This window comes from Gorilla gorilla, chromosome X (assembly GCF_029281585.2).
Source record: "Gorilla gorilla gorilla isolate KB3781 chromosome X, NHGRI_mGorGor1-v2.1_pri, whole genome shotgun sequence".
Classification (NCBI taxonomy): Eukaryota; Metazoa; Chordata; class Mammalia; order Primates; family Hominidae; genus Gorilla; species Gorilla gorilla.
The window spans coordinates 114,681,285-114,707,602 of record NC_073247.2 but is presented as its reverse complement, the minus strand read 5'-3'; the positions used below and the strand labels follow the sequence as shown (position 1 = coordinate 114,707,602).

The 26,318-nt window shown below is 38.2% G+C and overlaps 1 protein-coding gene across 14 annotated transcripts in view; it reads right to left on the bottom strand.

Moving 5' to 3' along the window:
* Positions 1 to 26,318, bottom strand: part of LOC109024738 (ras-related protein Rab-40A-like) — a 175,269-nt gene that overhangs the window by 26,804 nt on the left and 122,147 nt on the right. For 13 of the 14 annotated variants that reach the window (XM_063703205.1, XM_063703207.1, XM_055376680.2 and 10 more), the window contains 5 exons: positions 21,031 to 21,221; positions 17,941 to 18,023; positions 17,639 to 17,749; positions 17,000 to 17,140; positions 13,028 to 13,104 (listed from right to left, as the gene is read on the bottom strand). In XM_063703205.1, the coding sequence (XP_063559275.1) occupies positions 13,028 to 13,036 (9 nt within the window). In that variant the 5' untranslated portion in view covers positions 13,037 to 13,104; positions 17,000 to 17,140; positions 17,639 to 17,749; positions 17,941 to 18,023; positions 21,031 to 21,221. Of the gene's footprint in view, positions 1 to 13,027; positions 13,105 to 16,999; positions 17,141 to 17,638; positions 17,750 to 17,940; positions 18,024 to 21,030; positions 21,222 to 26,318 lie in introns of those variants that run through there. The other variant, XM_063703208.1, reaches the window with a different exon arrangement.

Here is a 26,318-nt window from a genome sequence, read left to right as displayed (position 1 = left end):
AGTAGCTGGGATTACAGGCGCCCGTCACCATGCCCGGCTACTTTTTGTATTTTTAGTAGAGACAGAGTTTTGCCATGTTGGCCAGGCTGGTCTCGAACTCCTGACCTCAAGTGATCCGCCCACCTCAGCCTCCCACGGTGCTGGGATTACAGGCATGAGCCACTTCACTGCACCCTGCTTTCCTATAATATATTAATATACCAAACAGTCCAGGAACAACCATTAGGCAAACTCCACATTTTGCTTACCTGGTGTTATCTATCACTGAGATCACCAGGTGAGTTCAAAGACATGCCTATCTTCCCAGCATGAGGAACTGAATTTGGGTCAGCTCAGGGACTTGATGCTGAACAGCTCTTATGAGCTTCTGATAACACCCAAGAACTAGAGAAACAGCTGTCCATAAATCTTTCAACTCAAGGTATATCACAGGGACATTTGCTTTCTTCAACTAGATGTGTATTTTTCTCAAAAGGGGAAACAGTAAGAAATGATTTTTCACACTGCCTCCTTAGCCCTGAGGCTCTGCCAACCCCTACTTCTGTGTCCCAACATTTAAAGACCACTAAAGTTTCACTCTATGCCATATACTCTGGGCAGGTTTTCTCATTTACCCCTCAGGAAAGCTCTGGTATGGTCAGTCACATTTCACAGATGACTAAGTTCAGGCTCACAGAGCCTAAGTCACTTCCCCAGACAAATGGCAGGATTGGAATGAGGCTGATCCCATTAATCAAGCTCCCAACTCCATCCCTCCCTTCCCTATGCTGAACCCTGCCTCCCCTGCAACCTGGTCTACTCTCAGAGCTGCAACCTTGGCTCTGGCCACCAGAAGGCACATCATAGCTATCTCAATTTTTGTTTTTAAATTAAAAGCAGCTTATTTTGCATAGAGTAACAAATATTACGAGTTTTCTGTGGTTGTTTGGAAAATTCACATGTATATGAAAACAGTTCCATTATCTGTTTACCCCAAATCTACATTGCATTCATTGATTTTTCACTTCCCTCCTTGGTGCAGGTTGCAGTGTCCACATTGTAGGAGGGTGGGTGGGGGGTCCTTTTCAGACAGCAGGGCATTCACCCTCCTCCATTACCCCACCCCTATACAGGCTTCCCAGATTTCCTCCCACCTTCTCTCTGTCATTCCCTTTTCAGGACACTATGGACACAGCTGCCCAGACCCTGCTCCTGTGCCCTCATCCTCTCTCTGTCACCGCCCACTGCCCCACACTGCCCTATGGCTGCCCGCCTAGGATAGCCAAGGATGTCCTGCAGTTTATTTTTTTTTCCGTCTTCTTTTAAATACATCAGTATCTTTCTGACAGAATCATTCTGTACCTGGGTTCATAAGGTGGGTCGTAAGGAGGTATTGTAGTTTTTGCTCCTTGCGGACACTTCTTTGCTGAAAAGTTTGATAATGGTGGTACTGTGGTGCCCTTTCCCGACACAAATCTGCATTGCAGCTAGAACAGGAAGGTGGGAAGGAGAGATTGTGGCCCAAGCCCACCCTATAAAGCTTTCTGGAAATCTTGGTGGAAAAGTGAGCATTCCCAGTGTATAGGGGTACTGAAGGACTCCAGACAAAAATTGCTGCCTTTTACTGTGCCGAGAAGAGAGCTCTATGTGAGAGGAAGACAAAATATTTTAATTTTTATTCTTTGACCCCTGGATAAATAGAGACCTATATAAGAAAAAAGGGATCCAGGCTACTTGTTATCTTTGTAACCCTCTTTACATCTTTATTACTATCTTTTCATGGAAATACATTTCTATGATAACATTTGAAATTACAACATAATATCAATATTTTTTATGGACCCGGTGTTTCATTTATATGATATCCTAAAGTTTATTTCCACAGTAACCTAGTGGTGAAAATTTAGTTCCCTTACCATAGTTTCTATTACAGACAATGGTATATATAACACTCTTGCTCATATGCACAAATATTTCAGTAATAATTTCTTTGTAAGTTTTTGAAAGAGTATTTTTAAGCCCCACTTAAAAATTTTATATTAAGATGATGAAATCAAAATACTTTTACTTTTTTTAATTTTTTTTAATCTAAATAGGTTTTTGGGGAACAGGTGGTGTTTGTTTACATCAATAAGTTATTTAGCGGTGATTTCTGAGATTTTGGCACACCCTTCACCCAAGCAGTGTACACTGTACCCAATGTATAGTCTTTTATCCCTCAACACTCCCCACTGTTTCCCCCGAGTCCCCAAAGACCAATGTATCATTCTTATGCCTTTGCGTCCTCATAGCTTAGCTCCCACATGAGTGAGAACATACGCTGTTTGGTTTTCCATTCCTGAGTTACTTCACTTAGAATAATAATCTCCAATTCCATCCAGGTTCCTGCGAATGCCATTATTTCTTTTTTTTTATGGCTTAGTAGTATTCATATATATATATCTATATATATATATATGTAGATATATAGATATATATATATATCTCACATTTTCTTTATCCACTCATTGATTGATGGGCATTTGGGTTGGTTCCATATTTTTGCAATTGCAAATTGTGCTGCTATAAACATGTGTGTGCAAGTATCTTTTTTGTATAATGACTTATTTTCTTCTGGGTAGATACCCAGTAGTGGGATTGCTGGATCAAACGGGAGATCTACTTTTAGTTCTTTAACGAATCGCCACACTGTTTTCCACAGTGGTTGTATTAGTTTACACTCCCACCAGCAGTGTAAAAGTGTTCCCTTTTCACCCTACCTACTCAAACATCTATTATTTTTTTATTTTTTTATTATGGCCATTCTTGCAGTTATAAGATGGTGTTGCATTGTGGTTTTGATATGCATTTCCCTGATCACTAGTGATGTTGAGCATTTTTCCATATGCTTGCTGGCCATTTGTATATCTTCTTTTGAGAATTGTCTATTCATGTCCTTAGCCCACTTTTTGATATTTTTGTTTTGTTTTGTTTTGTTTTGTTTTTTCTTGTTGATTTGAGTTATTTGTAGATTCTGGATAATAGTCCTTTGTCAGATGTATAGATTGTGAAGATTTTCTCCCACTCTGTAGGTTGTCTGTTAACTCTGCTGATTATTTCTTTTGCTGTGCAGAAGCTTTGTAGTTTAATTAAGTCCCATCTATTTATTCTTGTTTTTGTTGCATTTGCTTTTGGGTTCTTGGTCATGAAGTCTTTGCCTAAGCCAATGTCTAGAAGGGTTTTTCTAATATTATCTTCTAGAATCTTTATGGTTTCAGGTGTTAGATGTAAGTCTTTGATCCATCTTGAGTTGATTTTTGTATAAGGTGAGAGATGAGGATCCAGTTTCATTCTTCTACATGTGGCTTGCCAATTATCCCAGCACCATTTGTTGAATAGGGTGTCCTTTCTCTACTTCATGTTTTTGCTTGCTTTGTTAAAGATCAGTTGGCTGTATTTGGCTTTATTTTTGGGTTCTCTATTCTGTTCCATTGGTCTATGCGCCTATTTTTTTTTTTTTTTGTCTGCTTTGGCTATTTGGGCTCTTTTTTGGTTCCATATGTACCCATCCATGAGCATGGGATGTGTTTCCCTTTGTTTGTGTTGCAGATGGCTTTTATTACTCTAAGGTATGCCCCCTTTATGCCAATTTTGCTGAGAGTTTTAATCATAAAGGGATGCTGGATTTTGTCAAATGCTTTTTTCTGCATCTATTGAGATGATCATGTGATTTTTGTTTTAAATCTGTGTATGTGCTCTATCACATTTATTACTTGTGTATATTAAATCATCCCTGCATCAATGGCATGAAACCCACTTGATCACGGTGGATTTTCTTTTTGATATGTTGTTGAATTTGGTTCACTAGTATTTTCTTGAGGATTTTTGCATCTATGTTCATCAGGGATATTGGTCTGTAGCTTTCTTTTTCGTTATGTCCTTCCCTGGTTTTGATATTATGGTGAAACTGGCTTCATAGAATGATTTGGGGGAGGATTCCCTCTTTTTCTATCTTTTTGAATAGTGTCAATAGGATTGGTTCCAATTCTTTGAATGTCTGATAGAATTCAGCTGTGAATCTGTCTGGTTCTGAACTTATTTTTTAGTTATTGGCAATCTTTGTATTACTATTTCAATCTCTTCCTGGTTTAATCTAGGAGGGTTGTATATTTCCAGGAATTTATCCATCTCCTGTAGGTTTTCTAGTTTATGCACATAAAGGTGTTCATAGTAGCCTTGAATAATCTTTTGTATTTCTGTGATATCAGTTGTAATATCTCCCATTTCATTTCTAATTGAGCTTATTTGAAACTTCTCTCTTCTTGGTTAATCTTGCTAATGGTCTATCAGTTTTATTTATCTTTTCAAAGAACCAGCTTTTTGTTTCATTTATCTTTTGTATTGTTTTTGTTTGTTTCAATTTCATTTAGTTCTGCTCTGATCTTCGTTATTTCTTTTCTTCTCCTGGGTTTGGGTTTAGATTGTTCTTGTTTCTCTAGTTCCATGAGGTATGATCTTAGATTGTCTATTTGTGCTGTTTCAGACTTTTTGATGTAGGCATTCAATGCTATGAACTATCCTGTTAGCACTGCTTTTGCTGTATCCCAGAGGTTTTGATAGGTTGTGTCACTATTATCTTTCAATTCAAAGAATTTTTAAATTTCCATCTTGATTTCATTGTTGACACAACGATCACTCAGGAGCAAGTTATTTAATTTCCATGCATTTGCATGGTTTTTAAGGTTCCTTTTGGAGTTGATTTCCAATTTTATTCCATTGTGGTCTGAGAGAGTACTCGATATAATTTCGATTTTCTTAAATTTACTGAGACTTGTTTTGCGGCCTATCATGTGGTCTATCTCGGAGAATGTTCCATGTACTGATGAATAGAATATATATTCTGTAGTTGTTGGGTAGACTGTTCTGTAAATATCTGTTAAGTCCATTTGTTATAAGGTATAGTTTAAGTACATTGTTTCTTTGTTGACTTTCTGTCTTGATGACCTGTCTAGTGCTGTCAGTCAAGTATTAAAGTCTCCCACTTTTATTGTGTTGCCATTTATTTCATTTCTTAGGTCTAGTAGTAACTGCTTTATAAATCAAAAGGTCCAGTGTTAGGTGCATATATATTCAGAATTGTGATATTTTCCTGTTGGACTAGTCCTTTTATCATTATATAATGTCCCTCTGTCTTTTTTAACTGCTGTTGCCTTAAAGTTTGTTTTGTCTGATGTGAGAATAGCTACTCTTGCTCACTTTTGGTGTCCATTTGCATGGAATATATTTTTCTATCCCTTTACCTTAAGTTTATGTGAGTCCTTATGTGTTACGTGAATCTCCTGAAGACAGCAGAAACTAGGTTGGTGAATTCTTATCCATTCTGCCATTCTGTATCTTTTAAGTGGAGCATTTAGGCTATTTACATTCAATGTTGGTATTGAGATGAGGTACTATTTTATTCATTGTGCTATTTGTTGCCTGCATATATATATATATATATATATATATATATATACACACACATACATAATTTTGGACTGTGTTATTGTCATATAGGTCCTGTGAGATTTATGCTTTAGGGAGATTCTATTTTGGCATATTTTGAGGATTTATTTTAATATTTAGAGCTCTTTTTAGCAGTTCTTGTACTGCTGGCTTAGTAGTAGTGAATTCTCTCAGCATTTGTTTGTCTGGGAAAGACTGTATCTTTCCTTCATTTATGAAGCTTAGTTTCTCTCTGGATACAAAATTCGTGGCTGATAATTGTTTTGCTTAAGGAGGCTAAAAATAGGACCCAAATTCATTCTAGCTTGTAGGGTTTCTGCTGAGAAATCTGCTGTTAATCTGATAGGTTTTCCTTTATAGATTACCTGATGCTTTTGCCTCATAGCTCTTAGGATTCTTTCCTTTGTCTTGACTTTAGATAACTTGATGACTATGTGCCTAGGCAATGATCTTTTATGCAATGAATTTCCCAGGTGTTCTTTGAACTTCTTGTATTTCTCCAGATCTCTAGCAAGGCCAGGGAAGTTTTCTTTGATTATTCCCTCAAATACGTTTTCCAAACTTTTAGATTTCTCTTCTTCCTTAGGAACACTAATTATTCTTAGGTTTCGACATTTAACATAGTCTCAAACTTCCTGGATGCTTTAGTCATTTTTTTTACAATTCTTTTCTTTTTTTTTTTTGAGACGGAGTTTTGCTCTGTCGCCCAGGCTAGAGTGCTGTAGCGCGATCTTGGCTCACTGCAAGCTCCGCCTCCCGGGTTCACGCCATTCTCCTGCCTCAGCCTCCTGAGTAGCTGGGACTACAGGCGCCTGCCACTACGACGGCTAATTTTTTTTTTTTGTATTTTTAGTAGAGACAGGGTTTCACCGTGTTTGCCAGGATGGTCTCGATCTCCTGACCTCGTGACCCACCTGCCTCGGCCTCCCAAAGTGCTGGGATTACAGGCGTGAGCCACCGCACCCAGCCTAAAATTCTTTTTTCTTTGTCTTTGATGGATTGGGTTAATTTGAAAGCCTTGTCTTTGAGCTCTGAAGTTCTTTCTTCTGCTTGTTCGATTGATTGCTGAGACTTTCCAGTGCGTTTTGCATTTCTCTATATGTTCCCCTGATTTCTCGAAATTGTAATTGTTTTTTTTAATTTATGCTGTTTCACTGAATAATTTTCCTTTCATATCCTGCATCATGTTTTTGATTTATTTAAGTTGGACTTCATCTTTCTCTGCTGCCTCTTTTATTAGCTTAATAATCAACCTTCTGAATTCTTTTTCTGGCTATTCCAAGATTTCATCTTGGTTTGGATCCATTGCTGGTGAGCTAGTGCAATCTTTCAGGGGTGTTAAAGAAACTTGTTTTGTCGTATTAGCAGAAATTTTTTTCTCGCTTTCTCATTTGGGTAGACTATGTCAGAGGGAAGATCTGGAATTCAAGAGCTGCTGTTCAGATTCTTTTGTCCCATGGGGTGCTCCCTTGATGTGGTGTTCTCCCCCTTCCCCTATAAATGGGGCTTCCTGAGGGCCAAACTGTCATGACTGTTTTTGCTCTTCTCGGTCTAGCCACCCAGTGGAGCTACTGGGCTCCGGGCTGGTACTGGGGAGTGTCTGCAAAGAGTCCTGTGATGTGATCCATCTTCAGGTTTTGCAGCCAGTGGAGGCAGCAGGGGAGTGAAGTGGAATCTGTAAGGGTCCTTGGTTGTATTTTGGTTTAGTGCGCTAGTTTTGTGTTGGTTGGCCTCCAGCTAGGAGGTGGTGATTTCAAGAGTGCATCAGTTGTGGTCCTGCAGAGAGGATGCCAACTTTCCCTAGGGACAGCTGGTTAAGTATTCAGATTTCTCAGGTGGTGGGCAGGGCCACAGAACTCCCAAGAGATTATGACCTTGGTCTTTGGCTACCAGGGTGTGTAGAGAAAGACCACCCGGTAGGGGCAGGGATAGGCATGGCTGAGCTCTGCCTCTCCTTGGGTGTGGCTTGCTGTGACTGCTGTGGGGGATGGGGGTGTGGTGTCTGGTCCAATGGAGTTATATTCCCAGGGGGATTATGGCTGCTTCTGCTGAACCATACAGTTTGCCAGCAAGTGGGGGAAAGTCAGCGGTCATGGGCCTCACCCTGCTCCCACGCAGCCTGCAGCCCTAAAGGCTGGTGTCATTCCCACTGTGCCCTACAACAGCACCGAGTCTATTTCAGGGCAACCAGTGACCAGGGCTGAGAACTTGTCCCAGACCACCAGCTTCCCCACTGACAAAGCAAGCAGACTCACAGTTTTTCGGCATCTCAGGGGGCCTGCAACAGTGATCCAGTTTCTTCAAAGGGTCTGTGGATTCTCTCAGCTTTCCTGGTATGTTCCTGCAGTACTTCTTGGAGCAAAGGTTTACAGTATGAGTCTCCACATGCTGCTCTGTCCATCTCAGCAGGAGCTGCAAGCTGGTCCTGCCTCCTATCTGCCATCTTGCCCCCATGCATTTATCTGAAATCAAAATACTTTTAATAAAAGTATTATACTACTAATATTCCAGTGTGAAAGTTCCTTTCTGCTCATATTAGAAATAATGTGAATCTTTACTAATCTGATAGGCAAAAAAAATCATCTCTCATCACTGTTTCAATATAACTCATTTTTGCTCTCTTCTGAAATTTCATACTGTGGATGTGACATAATCAATTTTCACAACCCCATATTATTCAGAGTGTTCCAATATTCCCTATTATCTACACGACATGGATAGCATCTTTTCAGAGTCTGTGCACTGGTAGTGGGTGTAATCCAGGGCAGAGTTCCCATGGCTATTTGCTCTGGTGAGCTGAATGGGTCCCCTTGGAGCCCAACAACTATGATGAGAGAATTGTAGTATTGTGATAACAGAACCTGGTTGATGTAGGAGTGAGTGTGTGTGTGTGTGTGTGAGAGAGAGAGAGAGAGAGAGAGTGTGAGTGTATGTGTGTGCTGACAACCACATTTCCCTTTACTTCCTTCTGGCTTGTGTCTTTGCATCTCATTTCGTCTCCCTTTCTAAATTCAAGCCCAAAAGTGAAAAAAGGGAAATATCAGGATGGCAGTACTTGTAACCAGATTTTAATCAACATTCTTCACTAAGTCCTGAAGATAAACATATAAAAGGAAATGCTAGCACAAAGGGTGTCTGCCTATGTAGGCCTTGATAAGTATTGCTCTACAGACACTCATAAAGTAGTGCCATTGAGACTCCCCAAGTATAGGGAGGTGAGAAAGGCTACAGAGGAATGTAGAAAGTACTGACGCTGACAAGGTATTGCAGAGGAAAGGCCCTGGACTCTGTGGTGGACACACATATTGGTCATTTGTCTATTTTCGGTTTTGTTGTCTGTGCTTTTAAGGTCTTAGCCATAAAATATTTGCCTAGACCAATGTACTAAAGTGTTTCCCCCAGGTTTTTGTCTAGTACTTTTATAGTTTCAGATCTTACATTTAAGTCTTTAACTGATCTTGAGTTGATGTCTGTATATGATGAGAGACAGAGATGCAGTTTCATTCTTCTGCATATGCATATCCAATTTTCCCAATACCATTTATTGAGGAGGATGTCCTTTCTCCAACGTACGTTCTTGGTGCCTTTGTTGAAAATCAGTTTTGTCTGTAAACATGTGGATTTATTTCTGCGTTCTCTATTCTGTTCCATTGGTCTTTGTGTCTGTTTTCATACCAATACCATTGCTGTTTTGATTACTATAGCCTTGTAATATATTTTGAAGTCAAGTAGTGTGATGCCTCCAGCTTTGTTCTTTTTGGTCTGGATTGGTTTGGTTATCCGGGTTCCTTTGTGGTTGCATATCAATTTTAGGATTGTTTTTTCTATTTCTGAAAAAAATGTCATTGGTACTTTGATAAGGGTTGCATTGAATCTGCAGATTACCTTTGACAGTATGGTCATTTTAACTATATTAATTCTTCCAGGCCATGAGCATAGGATATCTTTCCATTTGCTTGTGTCCTCTTCAATTTCTTTCATCAGTGTTGTGTAGTTTTCCTTGTAGAGGTCTTTCACCTACTCGGTTAAATTTATTCCTAGGTTTTTTTTTGGTAGCTATTTCAAGTAGGCATGCCTTTTTAATTTCTTTCTCCACTATTTCATCATCAGCTATTTCGTCATTGGTGCATACAAACACTACTGATTTTTGTATACTGATGTTCTATCCTACAACTATATTGTATTTATCAAATTTGGGAGGGTTTTGATGGAGTCATTAGGTTTTTCTAGATATAAAATTATATCATTTGCAAAGAGGAACAAATGTAAAGATATCCAACTTGGATATCTGTTATTTCTCTTGTCTGATTGCTCTGGCTAGGTCTTCCAGTACTATGTTGAATAGTAGTAATGAAGGTGAAAAAACAAGACCCTTGTCTTGTTCCACTTCTTAGATGAAATGGTTTCAGCTTTTCCCCATTCATTATGATGTTAGCTCTGAGTTTATCATATATGGTTTTTATTATTTTGAGGTACGTTCTTTTGATGCCTAGTTTCTTGAGAGTTTTTATCATGAAGGGATGATGAATTTTATCAAATGCTTTTTATGGATTGGTTGAGATAATCATATGGTTTTTGTCCTTCATTCTGTTGATGTAATGTATTATGTTTGTTGATTTGCATATGTTGAACCATCTTTGCATCCCTGGTATAAATCCCACTTGATCACGGCGTATTATCTTTTTGATGTGCTGTTGGATTCAGGTTGCTAGTATTTTGTTGAGAACTTTTGCATCTATTTTCATCGGGGTTATTGGCCTGTAGTTTTTTGTGGTTGTTGAGTCCTTGTCTGGTTTTTAATATCATAATAATGCTGCCCTCATAAAATGAGTTAGGGAGAATTCTCTCCTCTTCAATTTTTTTCAGTAGTTTGAATATAACTTGTGTTAGTTCTCCTTTGAAGGTTTGGTAGAATTCATCGAGAAACCATCCAGGTCTGGGCTTTTCTCTGTTGGAAAATTTTTATTACTGATTCAATCTCATTACTTACTATTGGTCTGTTCAGGTTTTCTATTTCTTCCTGATTCAATCTTGGTAGGTGGTATACATCCAGGAATTTATCTATTTCCTCTAGGCTTTCCAATTTGGTGGTATATAATTGTTTATAATAGTCTCTGATGATGATTTGTATTTCCATGTTATCAGTTGTAGTGTCTCCTTTTTCATTTCTGATGTTGTTTATTTGTGTCTTCTCTCTTTTTTTTCTTGGTTAGCCTAGCTGATGGTTTATCAATTTTTTATCTTTTCAGAAATCTTTTTGTTTCATTAAAATTTTGTGTATTTTTAGTTTCTATTTTGTTTAGTTTGGCTCTGACCTTTACTGTTTCCTTCCTTCTACTCATTTGGGATTTGGTTTTTCCTTTTTTAGTTCCTTGAGGTGAACAGTTAGATTGGTTATTTGGAATCTTTTTACTTTTTTGATGTAGGCATCTATTGCTACAAATTTTTCTCTTAGCACTGCTTTTGCTGTATCCCATAGATTTTGGTATGTTGTGTTTCCATTTTCATTTGTTTCAAATAACTTTTTGATATCCTCCATATTTTTTTTCCTGACTCAGTGGTCATTCTGGAGCATGCTGTTTTTTTATTTTCCACATATTTGTACAGTTTCCCAGGTTCCTCTTGTTATTGATTTCTACTTTTATTCCATTTCTGTCTGAGAACATACTTGATATGACTTTGATTTTTTAAATTTGTTGAGACTTCTTTTGTGTCCTTCTACTTAACTACTTCCTTCACCATTAAATAGAATACAGTAATAGCTATTTCAAATTAATGAACATAATACACATTACTTTTGTCAATCTGTGCAAAAGTATGTTGTGTCTAAATATTCATCAAAATATTTTTATTCCTGAATACCAAATTTCAGACAATATACAAAAGCACATATATGAATTGTAATTAATCTTTACCTCTCACTAGCTCAACTCCTACCTCCTGACGCAAAAGGTCTGTTGTCCATAGAATGGTGCACACTTTCCAGACATGTTTCTGTGGATGAGGTGCACATGACCATGTTCACCTACACATGTGTGTAATCTTTGCCAAAAAGCGCAACCACATTAATCATCTCCTTTTGCAAGCTGTCTTTTCCACTTAATATTCTTCTGAGGATTTATATTAGCATCTTATTAGTTCTTATAGTTTTAGCATAATCAACAAGTTCATTGTTCATGTCTATATCTATTGGAATTCTATGTTAAAATTAGTTGCCAACTGTTTTGTTACTGAGTTTGCCCTATAAATTATGGATACTAATTCAACATCTGAGATGTAGTTTGAAAATGTTTCCCCGTTATTTTACAGACATTCTTAGTGTTATTTTCATTTAGAATGTGTTTTCAACTTCAATAATATGAATAAGATATATACAGATTGTAATTTAAAAAGAAATACTAGTGAAGAACACCTTAGGGCGTGTGTACTGTCGGCCTTGAGAAAAATTCAAGCATTGAGAGTCCTGGAGATATCAAGACAAAAATGGAAAAATACTTAAAAATACTTAAAAGTAATTCTAGAGTTAGCTGCTGAACTGGAGAGAAAAGAGTTTATTCCCTGCTTTACATAAACTTTCCTAAAGTACCCTGATTTGAATAATTGTCAAAGTTGATAGGTACCTCGAATAGCAGTTAAGATTAAAGGAGATGAAATATAAAGTGCATTTGCTTACAGTAGTTTAGTGTATGTTACTTTCCTTCTCTCCAGCTCACCTGTCCCAAGGCCAACACTTGAGCTTCTGCCTGAGCCCACTCACCACTTCGAGAAGCAACCAACTCATGTGGCCCTACACCCAGGTCTCTTGGCATAAATGGTGGGATTTAATCTTCTCTATCTTCTTCATCACCCAGAGGGGTTGTGGAGTGAGGACGCATTGGTCCACAATAGCAGGGGGGGTGGAATCTGACCATTTCTCAAGCCCTGGAAGCCCATCTTCTAAAAGGGAGGCTACTCAGGGCTGTCTATGGATGATGAGGGATGGAACCTCATTTCAATCCTACCACCTATCTGGAGAAGTGACTTAGGCTCTGAAAGCCTGAGTTTGGTCATCTATGAAATGGGACTGACCACACCATCCTTACAGTGCTGTCCTGAGGGGTAAATGAGAAAACCTGTACAGAGTATATGGCATAGAGTGGGACTTCAATGGCCTTTAAATGTTGGGACACAGCACTAGGGGATGGCTGAGCCTCAGGGCTAACGAGGCATTGTGAAAAACCATTTCTCATTGTTTCTCTTTATGAGAAAACAGATATCTAGTTGAAGAAAGCAAATGTCCCTGTGATATGCCTTGAGTTCAAAGATTTGTAGACAGTTGTTTCTGTACTTCCTGGGCACTATCAGAAGCTCATAAGAGCTGTTCAACATCATGCCCCTGAGCTGACCCAAATCCAGCTCCCCATGCTGGAAAGACAGGCATATCTTTGAATTCACCTGTTGAGCTCAGAAATCGGTAACACCAGGGTAGCAAAAAGTTGTGTTTGCCTAATGGTTGTTCCTGGACTGGTCAGTATGGTTTTGGGCTCTTTTTTTGTTTTTGTTAAGGAAAAATTTGGACCCATACCGCAGCCATCAGTGCAGTCTTCAGATCATGCAGTATTCAGCCACATCACTCCAGGTTTTCGGTCATCTGCTGCCTCCCTTAGAGACAAAAATCCAATAGTTACTAGCAAGTCTTTGACACACGATAGAGTTTGGCTGTGTCCCCACCCAAATCTCACCTTGAATTGTAATAATCACCACATGTCAAGCACGGGGCGAGGTGGAGATAATTGAATCATGAGGGCAGTTTACACCATACTGTTCTCATAATAGTGAATAAGTCTCACAAGATCTGATAGTTTTATAAATGGGAGTTTCCCTGCACAAGCTCTCTTGCCTGCCACCATGTAAGATGTGTTTTTGCCTTCTGCTATGATTGTGGGGCCTCCCCAGCCATGTGGAACTGTAAGTCAATTAAACCTCTTTCTTTTATAAATTACCTAGTCTCAGTTATGTCTTTATTAGCAGCATGAGAACAGACTAATACAACACACAATTATCCAGTTTTTAATTAGCTAACAACTAAATATTTACAGAGCCCAGAATTCATGCTATTCCATTGGAGGTACCTCATGAACTCTAAAGTCAAATTAACTGGGCAAGAAAGGAAATTAATATATGGGTGATTTCATTGCTTAAATCTGAGATGAGATGGTTCTTCTCATTAATTTTTAAACTTGATCAGGTTTCAAAAAATCGATGATTTTCAAAAATCCCTCCTTGGACCTCTCATCACCTATTCAACCACATGATAGAGATACCACTCCTCTCCCTCTCTCCTTCTCTCTCTCTGGCGCTCTCCCTCCAGCGCTCTCTCTCCCTCTCTCTCTCTCTCTCTCTGTGTGTATGTGTGTGTGTGTGTATGTGTGTATATGTATGTGTGTATGTGTATGTGTCCTCCCCCATTGGATTCTCTCTTCTTCAAATTCAAAGTTCCACAAAGAGTTTTACACATTCCTTGTTAATACTCTCCACTTTTCACTGACTCTTTATCCCATTACACTACGGATTCTGTCCCCAGGATCATCAATTAACACATACGAATTAAAACTCTTTTGAAATACCTTCCTTGTGCAATCAAAAATAACAAATGGAAAGCAAAATATACTCACGCTGAGCAATTGTGATACAAAATCAGATCGAGCTCTAAATGACATGCATCCCTGAACTAATCAATGGATTTGGGTAGTAGCCTGGACATATGAAAATCAACTCAGGGAATCACTGTCTTCTTTCACCAGCATGACCCAGTTTAGATTCCAGATAGACAGGGTAAGCCTACATGAATTACAGTTTGGATGAAAGATAGAAAATTAGGTCTGGACAAATGGAAGGTATTTCATGTCAGGATACACTGAGATATTATTTTAGGCTAGTTAGCTTCAGGGAAACTCTAAGATTTTGAATTCATCAGGGAATAAAGACGCTTGGAAAATGGTATCTGCAGATTTTGTTGGAGCTCCCCACAGCATATAAACTGAGAAAATGGGTGTGTCTGCTTCAGTGAGTCTGAAAGAGAGTATAAATGACAAATAGGCATATATGGTAGGTCCCTCTATTAAGATGCAAATGTGAGTTTGTTCTCCTCATGTTTCTTCCTTTCTCCTATTTCATGAGGTAGCCAGGTATTTAGAGATGAAACCATGTCAGAAAACAATACCATATTTCACTTACAGATATATGCATATGTAATAAAAGTATAGAAAAATGTCTTGAAAATGTAAAACCTAAATTCTGCATCATGGTCACCTATGGGAAAGAAGGCAGCTGAGGTAATAAGAGAAGACTTTAAAGTGTGTTTGACTCACCTATGAAAGTTTTATATGTTGACATGAATATGTAGAAGTCTGTTGTATTCTATAATTTTTTGTGTTACTTTAATATTTCATAACAACCACTATTTCTCTGAGACTTAATTCTGATTTTAAAAAGATCCATACCAATTAAGAAATTCAGGGAAATATAATCAAGTCCAGATATATAATTAATCAATAACCCCATCACTAGTTAATTTTTAAACGTAGAATTATTTCTGTATTAATGCTCATTTCATTCTCTATGCACGCATATTTAATGTATGTATACTAAATATGGGTTTCATTAATTTGAAGACTCAATATTTGCTAAAGATCATGAAAGCAGCTATTAAATGTACACACATTTTCTACCTGATCTATCTGACTCCAAAGCCCACATCCCTAACCACTGGGTATACAAGGACAGATCTAGTACTTGGGACCCAGGACTTCTGGTTTCAGTCTGTTTTATAGCAGACTCATCTTCATGCTCTGTCATTCGGTGCTATCTCCTTTCCAGAGCTTAATGAAAGGCTGCTATTCCAATGTCCAAATGGAAGGTAAAAGAAGGTAGCAAGAAAGGACATCAAACAAAATGTAATGAGGGGATGATTTTCCTTCTCCTCCACTGCATGATCAGGTTACCTGTGCTACAAAGAAGAAACAGCAAAGCCCGCCCTCCCTCCCTCCCTTTCTCTCTCTCCCTCCCTCCCTCCCTTCCTCTCTTTCTTTCTTTTTACAGGGTCTTGCTCTGTTGCCCAGGCTAAGTGCAGAGAGAAAACAAATGAAAGGGTGGAGAGAGTGCAACCCCGTGAAAAGAGTGTTCTGGTTAAGAATGTGACTTCAGGAGGAAGGCATAAACCCACTGCCAGATGGGAGCCTATGGGACCTGGGGTTAGAGAAAAACTAAAGTAGGTATAATATTAACCTGGGTTAATTTTATGGCTATGTTTTTTTCGGAAATATTTCTTAAGTAACATATTTTAGGAGTTACATTTTTATCATAAATGTATTCCACACTTGTCTTTGCAAAAGTTTAATATTGAGTCAAGTGCAGAAATTAAAAAATATTAATATCCAGTGTTAAAGCAAACTAAATGTGACCTGAGAAGGACTTCGTACTTCTATATTTGAGTCCTTGTGGATGAACTGTAACCTAGCTTAATAGACAAAATTGAAAACATAACTTAGGAGTATGTGCCTGTAACAATAGCTAAGTCTTGGCCAATCCCAGAGGCCATACTTCAACCATTTGTGTACTGCTGAGTGTTCAAACTGGGTTTAAATAAGGCAAATGCCAAGCTATAATCAATCCAGCCATTCTGTACCTCACTTCCAATTTCTGTACATCATTTCCCTTTTTTGGTCTATAAATCTTTTTCCACCATATGGCTGTGCTAGAGTCTCTGTGAATCTGCTGTGATTCTGGGGGCTGCCCAATTCATGAATTGTTCATTGCTCAAAGTCCTTTAAATTTAATTTGGCTGAAGTTTTTCTTTTATCATCAGTATTCCTATCCTTACTGAAATTTACATCATGCTATTTTAATTGTTTTTTATACATGTATATAAGCAAATGTAATGGATATACATACATTACATTTTATATAACTGTTATACTATATATGGAGCTCGGTATTCTGGGTTTTTATTTTCATTTCTACTTTTATCTGAACTTTTATACAAGGTAGTAATATGTGGATGAGTCATTCTGATTAAATTACAAGATATATAATCTAACTTTACCTTTTAATGAACCAGCTGACCCAACCCCAATTTTCAAACAATGCATCTGATTGGAAATGCCATATCTATATTGCATATTAAATGTAATATATATATGGGTCTGTTCATGAGCTTTCTACAGACATCCTTTAATCTGTATGTCAGACTCCATCAGTTATAAAAGCAAAGTTTTACGGAACATTGCAATACCCGACAGTGTAATCCTGACTCCTATCATTCACCCTTTGGATGAATGGTGTAATAATAATAAAATAAAATAAACAATAATAAAAATGCCAACAATTATAGGATACATGATAAATTATTTGCTCCAGATTATGCAACCATCAAGTGAATATTTCCCAGACTCAAATCCAAGTCCTTCTCACCCCAAAGCCCACACAGCTAACCACCGTTCCTATATTAAATGTCCTTCTGTGGTAGACTAGAGGCCAAGAAAAGAACAGGACTCACCCCAGGTCCCATGGTCAGTTTACTGGTCTGGCAACTAGGATATAGGTTCAATGACCCCCATCTTCTGTCCAGCTATTATTCTTTGCTCTTCTTTAATTTTCCTTCTTCCTGGGGCTCAATAAATTCATTCACCATGTCACACTAGAATGAAAATAGGAGACCAGAAAGTACATGGAATCAAAAGAATAATGAGATAGAACCAACATTCACTGCTTGTCGCCATGTTTCCAGATCCTCTCGTTTCAAATCTTTTATTTTATGCAGCACAGACATTTTCTTCCAGGGCCAGCAATCTCTCTTCTAAGAATGTACCCCCAAAGATAAAATTTAAAAAGACAAAAGGCATAAACACAAGGCAATTCATGGTAGAACAATTTCTAACAGGACAAGACTAGAAATGAGACAGATGTCCACCAATAAGGAATTGATTGAATAATCTAAGGTACAGCTACATCCCAGAGTTCTATGGAGGTAAAACAAGCAATGAGAATTCCCCCTCCTACTCCTTTGTAATGATTTCCAGCATATATTGTTAAGTGAAGAAAGAAAGGTACAGAAAAATGTGTTGAGCCACTGCTGTCCAATAATAGTAGGCATTGTCCACGTATGGCCATTTAAATTTAAGTTGATTAAACTTACATGAAACTAAAAGTTCAGTTCCTCAGTCACATTCATCACGTTTCGGGTGTTCAACTGCCACAGTTGCCATTAGCTATTGTGTTGAACAATGTAGACAGTATATTTTCATCTCTACAGAAATTAAAATGATTTTTCTGTTATTCTCACATACAGCTTTCTATTCAGCATATAAAGAGGCTGGAATATCTATTGGCCTTCTATATCCCTTTAACCTGGAATGTCTCCTTTTTCAACCCAGAATTTCAGAACGCTCTATAGGGTGTGCATGGGCCAGAGCCCCTCCCTCCCACCTTCCTGCTCACCGATGTTCAAGCTGTAGTTCAAGCTTCTGTCACGAGGGGGTGCCATTGTACCACCATTATAGAACTCTTCTGCAAAGACGGGTCTGCAAGGAGCAAAAAATACAATACTTCCCTTAAACCACAGCTTATAAGCCTAAGTGCAGAATGATTCATTCTAATTCTGTCAAAGAAAAAAAAAACTGGTAAGTGTAAAAGAAGACTGCAAATACATATACTGTGGGGCATCCATAGGATGAAACACCAGGTAGGTCTAACACTCCTTGACTGTTGCTGGAAGACAGAATCTTAAGTGAGCATCAGGGCAGGTGAGAGGTGACTGAGAGAGGATGATGGCACAAGGGGCAGGTCTGGGCAGCTGTGCCCCTGGAGAGGGGATGAGTGGGAGGCAGTGGTAGAAGGACCAGGAAGCCTATACAGGGGTGGGGTAATGGAGAGTGAACGAACGCCCTGCTCTCTGGAAGGGACCCTCCTACAATGTGGAAACCTCTACCTACAGAGAAGGGAAGAGATGAATCAATGAATGCGATGTAGATTTGGGGTCAACAGCAAATGGAACTGCTTTAATATACACGCGAATACTCCAAACAACTGGTATTTCAGTGAACAAACCATGTTATAACATCTGTTACTGTTTGTTAGATGTACTCCTTTTCCTTAAAAAAGAACAAATGTGAAGATGGCTGCGATGTCTCCTAGTGGCCAGAGCCAGGATTGCAACTCTGACAGCTGACTGGTGAGTTAAGCAGGGGAAAGGGAGGGATGGAGGTTGGGAGGTTGATTAATGTGATCAGCCAGTTTTCTGGAATTTTTGACGTACCTACAGGAATCCCTCTGTATCCATCATTTTTCTGGGTTATAAAAAAGTACGTTTTCGGGGATATCTAAATCTGATATTGGAAGTACAGCATCAGTCTGAACTGGGGATAATGCTGCAATTGTGAACTGTATTTGAGGTGGTAGAGCTAGAGGAGCTAGAACACACACACACACACTTGCGTGTGAGTCAATTCATTTTTTAAAAATCTACTTTATTTCCCCAGGAAACTGAATAAATGAATGCCTGAAGTAAGGAATATATGTGTACCATACTCTTGTCAATATGTTCACAGCATATTGTTTTTAATATTTCATCAAAATACTTTTTCCTGAATATAAAATGTAAAACAATATATAAAAACACATATATGAATTGAAATTAACCTGTATCTCTCACTGGAGCAGCTCCTAATCCCTGACCCCTAGGTGTCCGCTGTCCATAGAATGGTGCATACTGTGAAATGTGTCTCCACAAGTGAGATGCACACAAATATGTTCACCTACACACACACATAGTCTGTTCCAAAGGTCGAATCACATCCTTATCTTCTTTTGCAACCTATTTTTTCCACTTTTCTTCTCAGGATTTATATTTACATCTTATTAGTTTTTGTGGTTTTGGCATAGTTCATGTGTTTATTGTTCATGTATCTAACTATTTGACTTCTCCACTGAAATTATTTGCCAAGCTCTTTGTTAGTGTGCTTCACAAAGCATGAATTCTAATCCAGTATCTCAGCTCTAGTTTGTACGGATTTTTCCAGAGTTTTTATGCTATTCTTAGTTTTTTTTAATTTAGAATTTTTCAATTTAAATTATCTTCTGACTTACAATCACATGGATCACAATTTTTTAAAAAATGTTAAACTGCCTTGGAACATGTAATGGCAGTGCCCAAGGAGATTAGATCATTCCGAGACCAGGAGGCACAGAGACAAACTGGAGAAAACTTTAGAATAATTCAGAATTACCTGCTAATTGAGACACAACAAAGGTATTTCCCTGATGTACAGAAACTTGCCTAAAGTACCCTGATCTGAATAATGGTCATAATTCGGTGGGTATTCTTGTGGGTAACTTGAATAGCTGTTGACATTAAAGAAGATGAAATACAGAGTGCATTTGCCTAAAGGAGTTGCGATGGTTAACACTGAGTGTAAACTTGATTGGATTGAAGGATACAAAGTATTAATCCCGGGTGTGTCTGTGTGGGTGTTGCCAAAAGAGATTAACATTTGAGTCAGTGGGCTGGGAAAGGCAGATCCACCCTTAATCTGGTGGGCACAATCTAATCAGCTTCCAGTGAATATAAAGCAGGCAGAAAAATGTGAAAAAGAGAGACAGGCCTAGCCTCCCAGCCTACATCTTTCTCCCGTGCTGGATGCTTCCTGCCCTCAAACATTGGACTCAAAGTTCTTCAGTTTTGGGACTCGGACTGACTCTCCTTGTTCCTCAGCTTGCAGACAGCCTATTGTGGGACCCTGTGACTGTGTAAGTTAATACTTAATAAACTCATATATGTATATACATATATATATATACACACACACATATATATGCTCACCTGTCTCAAGGCCAACACTTGAGTTTCTGCCTGAGCCCACTCACCACTTCAGGCATCAGCCAACTCATGTGTCCCTACACACAGGTCTCTTGGCACAAAGAATGGGATCTCACCTCTGTCATCTTCACCCAGAAAAGTTGTTGAGTAAAGACTCATGGGGTTACAATAGCAGGTGGGTGAAATCTCACCATTTCTCAAGCCCAGAAACCCATCTTCTAAAAGGGAGGCTGCTCAGGGTACTCTAGGGAGGGTGAGGGATGGAATTTCATTCAAATCCTGCCACTTACCTGAAGAGGTGACTTAGGCTCTGTGAGCCTGAGGTTAGTCATCTGTGAAATGGGACTGACCATACCATCCTTACATAGCTGCCTGATGGGTACATGAGGAAACCTCTTGAGAGTATATGGCATGGGGTGGGACTTAAATGGCCTTTAAATGGGACACAGCACTAGGGGCTGGCTGAGCCTCAGTGCTAAGGCAGGCATTGTGAAAAATCATTTCTCATTGCTCCCCCTTATGAGAACACAGACATCTATTTGAAGAAAGCAAATGTCCCTGTGACATGCCTTGAGTTCAAAGTTTTGTAGACAGTAGTTTCTCTGCTTCGTGGGTGTTATCAGAAGCTCGTAAGAGCTGCCCAACATCATGCTTCTGAGATGACCCAAATTTAGTTCCCCACACTGGGAAGACAGGCATGTCTTTGAACTTACCTGCTGAGCTCAGAGACAGCACCAGGGATGCAAGGTTTGGTGTTTGCCCAGTGGCTGCTCCTAGACTACTTGGTATGTTAATATATTCATTGGTATATTCTAGATCTGTCCCAAAATCACCAGTGCAGGGGTTTTCAGATCGTGCATTAACCAGCCACATCGGATCAGAATTTCAGCCATCTGTTGCCTCCCTGAGAGACAAAAATCCAAGAGTTACTAGCATTTCTTCACACACAACGTCTATTCTTTCATTAGGTAATAACTCAACACCTATTGAGCTCAAACCCATTCTATTCCATCAGAGGTATCTCATGAGCTCTAATGTGATATAAAAGCATAAGGGAAATAAACATGTGGTCAACTTCAAGGGTTAATTCTGAGATAGCTTTTTTTTCACATTGGCTTTTAACTTGGTCAAGTTTCAAGAAATTGAAGATTTAAAAAAAAAATCTCTCCTTGGACCCCCTTATCACCCATTCAGCTACAGGATACAGATCTCCCTGTCTCTGTCTCTCCCTCCCTTATCCTTCTTCTCCTTCATATTCGAAGTACCAAAAAGAGTTTTCTACATGCTCTGTTAACATTTTTCACTTCCCAGTCATCATCCCACTGCCCTATGGCTTCTGTCTCTGGGATTGCCATGAACATTCTCTCCAAAGTCATAATCCACCCATTTCTTACTAGGTCCAGGTTTTGTATAAATACACTAACATAGGGCATATTACTTTTAATGAGCTCCTAAAGTATGTATGCTTGCAGACTGCTTCTTTCACCTAACAACAGAGCTTTCACAGTTTCCCAGGCTCTAGAGCATGATGCACTGGACGTAAGTCCAAGCTGTCCCACTCCCTAACTGTTCAGTCTTAGGCAAAGTCATTATCCTCTCTGTTCCTCAGTTTTCCATCTGTAAAATTGAATTCTGCAATAGTATTTAACTCATAAGTGTGTTCTGGGCACTGAATGATCCAATACATTAAAAGCATATAGTACCTACGAAATGTTGGCACTTTTAAATACTTTTCACATGTCTTACTGGCATTCGTATCCCTGTAGCCATGAAAAAAAATTAGGGTATTGACCAATGTTTATTCATAATCAATGACATTTGGGGTATGATGTTTGTACATGTAATAGTTTCCTAGGGCCACCATAACAAATTATCACAAACTTTGTATATTTAAACAACAGCAATTTATTATGCCATGATTCCGATGTACAAAACCAAAGCCTGAAGTACAAAATCAAGGTGTAGGCAGGACTGCACTGCCTCCAAAGCCTTTAGGGGAGAATCCTTTCTTAGCTCTTCCAGCTTCTTGTGGCTCCTGCTTTATTTGGTTTGAGGTGGCATAACTCAATCTCTGCCTCAATCTTCACATGGCCTCTTCCCTGGATGTGTCAAATCTCCCTCTGCTTTCTTTTATATAGATACCAGTCACTGGAGTTAGGCATCAACCTACATTCAGGATATTCCCTTCTGGAGATCTTTCACTTCATTATGTCTACATAGAACCTATTTCCAAATAAAGTTTGGGTGGGTTAGGATTGGGACATGTTTTGAGGGGGACACAATTCTACCCACTACAGTTAAATAAGCAAGTTACACTACTAAATGGAAGATAAAGTATCTTCTGTATGTACATGGACTGGCTGATCCCTGAGATGTTGAACTAGACCAATCTGTGGCCCTTTGGAAAGGGAACCTGGATGGTAGTCTATTAACAGGTACACAACTACTATATAAAGGGTATTTTCTATTTCATCTCATTTTGATTTCAACAATTCTATCCAGTACCGATAATTATGCCCATTAGTTGGATCAGGGAACACAAATTAAAAGACTGGTAACTTGATCTAGGGAAACTACCTTATAAACTATTGTTCCAGGATTCTAAACCTAGAATTATTCAAAACATTTTTTCCCTTCTGTCCTGTCAGCTAACATTTGATATAACTTAAAGCATATATATATATATTTTTTTTTGAGATGGAGTCTTGCTCTGTCACCCAGGCTGGAGTGCAGTGGCATGATCTTGGCTTATTGCAGCCTCCTCCTCCCGGGTTCAAGCGATTCTCCTGCCTCAGCCTCCTGAGTAGCTGGGACTACAGGCGTGCATCACCAAGCCCAGATAATTTTTTGTATTTTTAATAGAGATGGGGTTTCCTGATGTTGGCCAGGCTAGTCTCAAACTCCTGACCTCAAGTGATCTGCCCATGTCGGCCCCCCAAAGTGCTGGGATTACAGGTGAGCCACTGCACCCAGCCTTAAAGCATTATTATTGTTGAGTTGTTCTTTCAAAAACAATGTGCTAAAGTGCTTTTTAAATAGTAAAAAATTATAAAGTATAGAATTGTATCTGTATAGCCAAAATAGAAAATAAAAAGAAATATAAAAATTTGGGAGAAATTATTTCTAACCCATATTCAATCATGTTTTATATCCTCCAAATATGAAATATTCATGAACAAGAGAAGTAAGCCAATCATATCAAGAGACAATATATAAATCTCAGAAAAATGATATAAATTCCAACACTTGGGAATACACCAAAACAAAAAATATGAAACAGAATCATATTTAGTCAACCAGTTAAGTCATAAATTATAATGTAGTGCATGGATTTATGTAAAATAATTTATATAGATAGATTAACATGGATTTAGAGGTGTGTGTGTCAATAAAAGTAAGTTAGTATACTACATGCAGAGAAAAACATCTGAAGAGTAGATACCAATAAATTAAGAGAAACTATCTTTGTATTATGGAGAAGGAGAAGGTGTGACAGATAGAAAATATTTTTAATATGTAATATACATTTCGATTATATTTGATAAAGCTTAAACAATGAAAATAATTAACTGATAACGTGATAAAGTTATTGAGATTCTGTTCTGTAAATCAGAAAACTCTGTGACCCTAGTCACAAAATTATAGTGTAGAAATGCATTTATTAAGAATCGTGTTCATATGCTGCTGTGTGAAAATAGTACATTAAAAAAATCTATTTCATAAATCAGTGTGTGCACATTGTAGGGAGACAGAGGATTCTTTTATTTTATAAATGTGCAATTCTCTAGTGTTTTTAATTTAGAAACTTTATTGTACAAAATGTGGAAAACAAAAAGTTGTGAAATTACAAATATGATGCTCTTATATTCATTGCTTTGGAAACATGTTCACAGTATACTGTTTTATGCGTAAGACAAGTAGGTCAAAACTATTTATTTGACAGTGTGTTTGTATGTTTCAGTGTGGGTATCTGCATGTTGTTTGTATCTCAGTCTTCTTCACAACAATTATACACACACAAACTCTTGCAGCTTTCTATTCAGTTCGCAGATAGAGAGTAAGGATAAGGTCACCCTTGTGTTGGTTTCATCCTTGGTTCTCCTCATGAGTAAGGGAGTACATGTTTACTTTCTCTTTTAGCCCTTCACTGTATCAGAGTTGTGGATTTCTGGTTTTGTGCTTGTCTTTTCCCTAGGAGAGAAGTCCCTCCCATTTGGTCTTCTAGCTGACATGGAGTTTCTGCTTTATGCAAGACTCCCTCTCCCATTTGAGGGATGTGGACCCAGATCCACAAAAGACTGAAAAGAGTAGAGACTGAATTGTCAAAGACAAGCACAGGAGTAGGACTCCTATCCAAATATCTAATTCTCCTGATTTAGTGAGATGGCTTTCATGAACTTCTCACATGATGTTCTCCTCCCCTCAGCATTCCTCTTACTCTGTGGGGAAATAGGAATTCTCATACATTGCTAGAAGTAATGTTAAATGGTACAATCCCTGTGGGGGGGGGCGGTTTGATGCTATCTATAAAAATACATTGGTATTTACTCTTGGAAAGAGCAATCCCTCTTCTAAAAATCCATCCCAAAGAAACACTGCAAAAAAGATAAAAGGCATATACACAAGGCCATTTATGGTAGAAAATTCCTAACAGAATAGTAGTAATATGACAGATGCCCAGTATAGGGCCAACTAAATAATCTAAGGTACAACTACACCCTAGAGTACTATGCAAGTACAAAAAGCAAGGAGGACTCCCTCTCTGTACTGCTATGAGTAATATCCATGGCACATTGTGAAATAAAAAGCAAGAAGAAGAAGAAGAAAAAAAGTATAGAGCAGCAGTGTCCAATACAGTAGCCACTGCTGACATGTGGCAACTTAAATTAAATTACAAACTCAGTTTCTCAGTCTCACTCATCACGTTTCACATGCTCAATAACCACAGCTAGCTAGTGGCTACTGTGTTACACAGTTTAGATACAGAACATTTTCAGTTCTGGATAAATTTTTACTGAGGAGGTAATATAATAAATAATATACATATTATATTTGCTTATATTTTTTAGAACGAGGGTAATAACAAAAACTAATAAAATGATTACCTACCATAAGACAGAGAAGCAGCCCAGGATAAAAGCAGATGACATTTATCTCTTACAAAGGATACACATTTTCCTGGTTAAACACACTGGAGAGGACAAAAAACAATGACCAACCCAGTAGCAATGAGCAACCAAAAGTACTCAGACTGAATCCAAAAAATAAAACACAAACAGAACAAGCTCACTGCTTACCTTTGGAAACTCCTAAGGAAACAAGTCACTGTTTTGAAAAGTGGAAATACTGCAAAAGAACTAAACATTCATCCTACCTTCCCTGTGTATACCATATCTCAGTATAATCTAATAGGTCAGAGGAAGTTTTCTTTATACATGAATTCCAGCTGGTGAAGGCAGAAGAAATCAGAATTACAATGTCACCCTTTTTGTAACATTTAATGAAATGCAGATACAGGTAAGAATATTCAGAGACTGCAAAAAACATGAAGTAAAGGTGAATAGGGAAATTTTATAAAGAATAGATCAGGCTGACAACACCTGAACCCAGTGATTAATTTCAACATCACAGGAGAGACAACCAGATCCAATGAGCCTCCTAGTGTAACATTGTAAGAATAAACACCACCTCACCTGAGATATTCAAGCCAAAAAACTTGAATCTGAACAAGCATCTAAATCTAATTACCAATTTAAAGGACATAAGAGTGGCCAGATGAACTTAATAAACAACAAAATAAGGACACGATCAGCAATATCCAGAATGCAAACCCCACAGGACCACAATCCAATTTCTTAAGCAAATAGATAAGGTTTTTAAAAAGAGTACAGACCTTCTTTGACTAAAAGAGACTTAAAACTTCAGAGAGAACTAAATTAAGGAGAAACTGATATTAAAACCACAATGAGATACTGCTACACACCCACCAAAAGAAAAAAAC